This window comes from Cynoglossus semilaevis, chromosome 5, assembly GCF_000523025.1.
Source record: "Cynoglossus semilaevis isolate Cse_v1.0 chromosome 5, Cse_v1.0, whole genome shotgun sequence".
NCBI classification, from domain to species: domain Eukaryota; kingdom Metazoa; phylum Chordata; class Actinopteri; order Pleuronectiformes; family Cynoglossidae; genus Cynoglossus; species Cynoglossus semilaevis.
Window position 1 is genome coordinate 9,486,169 of NC_024311.1, and position 5,853 is coordinate 9,492,021.

The 5,853-nt window shown below is 40.9% G+C and overlaps 1 protein-coding gene across 1 annotated transcript in view; it reads left to right on the forward strand.

The window, feature by feature from the left end:
- Positions 1-4,864: 4,864 nt before the first annotated feature.
- The window catches only part of mmp2 (matrix metallopeptidase 2), a 9,861-nt gene continuing 8,872 nt past the window's right edge, over positions 4,865-5,853 (forward strand). The window contains exons 1-2 of the mRNA XM_008310375.1: positions 4,865-5,175; positions 5,373-5,599. Coding sequence (XP_008308597.1) covers positions 5,020-5,175; positions 5,373-5,599 — 383 coding nt within the window. The 5' untranslated portion in view covers positions 4,865-5,019. The remainder of the gene's footprint in view (positions 5,176-5,372; positions 5,600-5,853) is intronic.

Sequence of the window (5,853 nt, forward strand, 5' to 3'; positions counted from 1 at the left end):
AGTGATTTTCTTTGCTCTCCTGAGACAGCTCTTCCTCTAATGTGGCAATGGCAGGAAGTGACATCGTGGCAGCTTTGGCCACCCCACATTTATTGTCCATGCTGCTTGTTTTAATGTTGTTTGCATGGACCACCAGGGGCAGACAAGCATGTTTTTCTGATTCTCTCTGTTGTTCTAGCCCCACAGAGAACATGACATCACATCAGACTAATTCAATAGCAGTGTCTGGACATTAGCAGGAAGATGTTGGAGAAATAAGTCGGTGAGGTTTTAGCTTTAGCCAGGTTTTTTTTTAATTGCAACTGCAGCAATTAGTGATCCTAAATATATAAAACTGTAAAAAATGTAATTAAAATGGAAAATATATATGGGCTGTGACCCAATGATGAACTCTTCTTTGAGGGGGTTGTGACAGGGATACTGTTACAGTTTTACTTTAATTACGATGAGTCAGGTTACAAAGCCAACATACTGTAAACATTGACATCATATGAAATATAAAATACCATCCACTGCAGAATTCTGCCAAGTGTCAGGACAGACAGCTGCATTTTCACAATTATTTCATCCATTTGCATCACACAGGTGATGTTTTTTGTTTTATTTTTTTTTCAAACAGTTGACATAACAATGTTGTTGACTTATCAAAGCTATCCACTTACTGAGCCGGTTGAACAAGATGAAGGCTGAAAATTTAATCTTCAAATGTCAGCAAGAAACACTGCATCTGAAAGGTACAACTTTGAATATTTCAGAATGACTAAAAGCAATCCACGGTAGATATGCATATTTCATCCGCACGCCGTCATACCTCAGGATAAATTTGAGAGTAATTTGTCTCTGATGTGAAAAAGGCATCAATATTTGAATTTTTTAAAAGGTCACACGCACAGGCTGGGGTAATGTCTCCATCAGGAAACAGCAGATTAACAAACACGCTGTTTACCGGTCCTGTGTTGTGATGGCTACAATTCATTGCTCTCCTTAAAACCTGAACAAATATGACAAAATACTTGCTATATAACAGGCTCATTTAGAAAATCTATAAAAAGTGAATTTAAAAAGATAAGAGAACACGGCAGAAGGAGAGCATGTGACTCACATTTTAGTAAATGAAGAACTAACAACACAGACTCAAGGTAGAGCCAGAAGAAGAAGAAGAAGAAGAAGAAGGATTCTGCAGTGAGGATGAACAGTGAAGAGCTGTTGTCAGGTCAACCCTGCCTTCTGTTGCTCATTTCCATCTGCTGTTGCCTGTCTCAGCCACAGAGTGGTGCCGACACCACTGTCTTGGAGTGAGGCAGGGCCAGCCCCGTGTCCTATAAACACACACAAATCATTTACATGCTGTACTCATCAAAGGCAACTCTTTCTGCTCTCCACTGAGATTTGATCTGATCCCAGCTTCCAATATTGCATCTCAGAGCGTCGCGGCTAACCTTTGCAACTGCCAAGAAGGTGATTAATTTTTTAAATACAGCTGTTGACCTATTATTGAGATGGAGAGGAGCCTCCAGAGACACCCGTCTCCTCTCCTCTGTATAATGGAATGCGTTATTGCATCAGTGTTTACAAGGCGTGCTAAAAGAGAAACAGAATGAGCAAGAAAGCATTAAATAAAGCAATTCCGCTAATGTCGCTGTGGGCCTTGTGCTCGCTCAACGTGTCAATCAAAAGTTGCACTTCTTTGATTCACTGCAGTTAGCTCTGGCACAGGCATCTGAGAGAGGAGTGGTGACACAATGTGGAACAATAATTATCCGGCGTTGTTAAAGTCCTCCAGTGTCTTGGTGCATTCATAAATAAAACACGTTCAAGATAATGGATTTATGTTCAATAATTCATCATCCGAGTGTTCCAAATCAAGTGATATAATATGTGTCACAGTGTTCTGTAACACAGTGCTTAGCCAAATTACGTTATCTTGAAACAGATTTATTGACAGAGCTGTTGCAGCATTCATTTACTCAGCAACCATTGCTTAATTACTCCTGCGGAGCATATAAAACAAACAATGCCAATAGACTGATTCCAAACCGCTCTGTGTCAGAATTAACTACATGCCCAGGCTAACTATGCATTCAGGTCGGACCACTGGTGAACACCACGTTCTTTGTCCTCTCGACTACTCTGAATAACCCCTGAGCAGCAGAGAGAGCAGCGGGACCGTGATATTTGTCATTCATGACCTCAGTGCCAGCCGGCCATACGGACAGTTTGGTTTGATGACCCATCAGAGAATCTGTCTGGGTCCTTGCAGGAGCCAGAGCTGAGGGCAAGGGGAGAGGGTGACATCCAGGGCTGCAGTCTGTTCAGCTGGATCAGGGTCAATAAAGTGGGCTTGAAGATCTGGAGCCAGCTGGAGCGCCATAATACAACTGGCCTTCATGTCCAGAATGTCCTATTCCCAGTCACGAGAGGAGGCCACGCTGGCACGCCAGAGGAAGCAGCCGCCATAATTAATTACACAACTTTATAGAAGTAGCAGCAGTGTATTTTAAAGCTTTGCACCAGCATCATGTCACATACAGAGCATTAGGATGGAGTCATATGTAAAATATGGTGTTTGACGTCCTGGTGTGGAGGAAGCGTAGTACTGAGAGAACTCTGAGAACGTCCATGCACACAAGGAAAACATGCAGACCGCATACAGGACGACCATTAGTAACTGATAATAAAAAAATAAAAAATTAAATAAAATAAGTTTTTCTAGAAACAAACCACTGTATGAGTTGCTGCCACCTAGTGACTGGAGGCCTGTCATCATTCAAACATTACAGCAGTGGTACACTCATGTCCAGCGTGCCATGTTCCATTGAAAGCACCGGCACCTCGCCATGCCCCCCATGGGGGCCCCGCCCCACTATTTGAGAAGTACTGATGACTTTTCCACCGTGTGCCCCTAAATGATAACACACAGTAGTAAGTTGTGTTTAAATCAGCCACTTTTGCAAGCTAGAAGAAAGCGAACAGAAAAGATTCTCTTGCATTCACCGTAGACTCGAACACACCAACACACTGTGGGACTTTTCAGCCTTCATGAAGCTAAAGCATCCAACGGAAACAACAACAAAAAAGAGAAGAAGAAAGAAAAAAAAACAATTTACATGCAAATCAAACCCTATCATCTTAATCTCTTCGTGCCACTTCCCTCTGCAAAAGTGCTTCCGTTTGCACAAAGACTTTCAATTACTGCTAGCTGTGGCTCAACTTTGCATCTCCACAATTTCTATTTAGAGCCAGGCACGCCCATGCACATTTACTGTGCAGCCATTGTGTTCTGTGGCACTGCGAGGGCTCACAGAGAGCGTGTCAGTTAGAGGAGATGGCAGCAATTGTCAGTGTATGAAATAAGGACACTGCACCAAAGTGTGGCGCTCCTGAGGTTGTTGGCAAACGGACGTGAAATTAACTCTGTACCCATTTGCTAGCAGCAAACATTGATATAAACATAACAGTTTTTTCTGGCTGAAGGAATGGGAAATTGTTTTACCAAATACCACGAACTCCTGTTTGTGTCCCATCCAGATGTCACATCTCTTTGCAAAGGGAGTCCTTTACTTCTCGTTTTAAGAGAATTGTCGCTTTTGCTGTGTAGGGCTAGAAAAACACAACAGGGTGCTTGGAGTGTGTTAGCCACGAGAGGGCAGTAATGTAATTCGGATAGCTCTAAACTGCTTTGACCCCAACCCACCTTCTCTGTCTGAAATGAAGCAGCTGGAGACAGTTCATCTGCAACAACATCCTGACTGTAATGAGTCAAGATGGCTTCGGTGCAGTGATTAATTTACGGCAACACAACATTCATCTGAGGAGTAATGTCAGGTCAACGAAGAAACACATTCGTTGTGTTGTGTCACATGTATAACATGTGTCAAAAGCCAAAGAATCGACGTGGATTTAGTTTAGATACGGTTTTACATACAACAAAACCAGTTTAGTTATTTTAGAAAATATATTTTATTTAAAATAAAAAAAATAACTTTATTAAATAAAATTTGTTTTAATCAGTTTTTTTTTCTTTTTGATCTCCTGAGCATATGTCTGAGTCACAACGATGGTGATGTAAATGATAAAATGCTCTTCGTTGTTGTTGACTTTCTGTTAAGTCGACATTTCCGATCCTCTGCCGCTAGGTGTCGACATAGCTCGTCAAATGTTTATCCTGGGCGCTAAAGGTGTTTTTGCCACATAATAGTGCATACATATATAATGCATATATCACAAAATATTTTCCATCGATATATAAAGAACACACATAGCCAGTGTGATACGGAGTACACGTTATTCCTAAAGCAAAAAAAAAAAAAAACTGCACAAATGTAGTAGTTTTAAACAGTCAATTTAAAAAATGAATCGATTTATTTATACCTGAATAAATGATGACAGTGACGCATTTTAGCAGTTGGTCATGGTACATTAAAATGATACGTTTCAATTAATATGGACCAAAACAATTGGTGGATTTGTGTGAGTAAAAGTTTACTTTTTTTGTTAGCACTAAGTGAAGACGATTATAGCTCAGTAATTCTGCAGTTCTATATTTTTAGGATATTTAGCAGGATATGTTTATAACTGTATCTCTCCCTGCTACATAAACCAATAAACTAACATCAATGTGTGTACACTGAGACACTAAATACACAGATGTGGTGCAGGTAGCGTCAATCAGCGTCGATGACGTCACCATCCTCTACCCAAGATGTCCTGCTGCAAATTCAAGTTTCCAGTAAAAGAGAGAATAAGAGGATAAATCCAACCGCATGATTATGTGGCCTACTCCTCCTCCTCCTCTCCTTCCTCCTCCTCCTTATCCTCCTCCTTTTTCCTCAAACCTGGAGACTGCGCAGATGACATCAGGAGAAAAAAGTGCTTGTGCAAGCAGAACTGAGAAAGTTCATAGATCCCTGGTGCAGAATGTCCCGTTAGTGAGAAAGAGGAGAAAAGTCTTTCCAGAGGACCAGACCGAGCTGACCAGCGCCCGCCGCACCGCAGATCCCGTTTACCTGAGAAGAAAACATGGAATTTCCGACGATATTAAAGTGTCGTCGGGTTTTTCTCAAAGTGTTTTTGTTTCAGTTCATCGTCTTTGAAGCAACTTATGCTGCTCCTTCGCCTATCATCAGGTTTCCTGGAGACGACACAACTCCCAAAACAGACAAAGAAGTTGCTCTGGTGAGGTTTTTATTTTATTTTTGTTTCCTAAAGTTAGTTGGTGTTATCCAAACTAAATCATAGTGTTATTGTAACAACTTTAATGCCAGATTTATATTTTTATTTTTTTATTTATTTTTTATTTTTTTACACTTAACTGGTAAATAAAAAGGTGATTCATTGGTGTCATGCGTGTGCCCCTTCTCTCTCTCTCTCAGCACTATCTGAATAAGTTCTATGGATGTCCGCAAGACAGATGTAACCTCATGGTGCTCAAAGACACGCTGAAAAAAATGCAGAAGTTCTTTAATCTGCAAGAAACTGGGGAGATTGATGCCAAAACTGTGGACATCATGAAAAAGCCCCGTTGTGGCGTCCCAGATGTGGCCAACTACAACTTCTTCCACAGAAAGCCCAAGTGGCAGAAGAAGGACGTCACCTACAGGTCAGAGAAAAACAACACGGGTCAAATACTTCTGAGGAGACCCAAAAAGTTAATGCCCTGAAAAAAACTATGATGATATCCCAAAGTTACACTGATGTCTCCTCTGAACCACCGAGCGTGAATCACAGCATAAATATTACACAATATGTCAATATGTCACAATAGCAGCACATTTTCTCTGTTTCAAATGTTGTTGTTTTTTCAGAACAGTGTCAAATTCTGTAAATTCAAGGCCATGGTGTGTTTTACTTCAG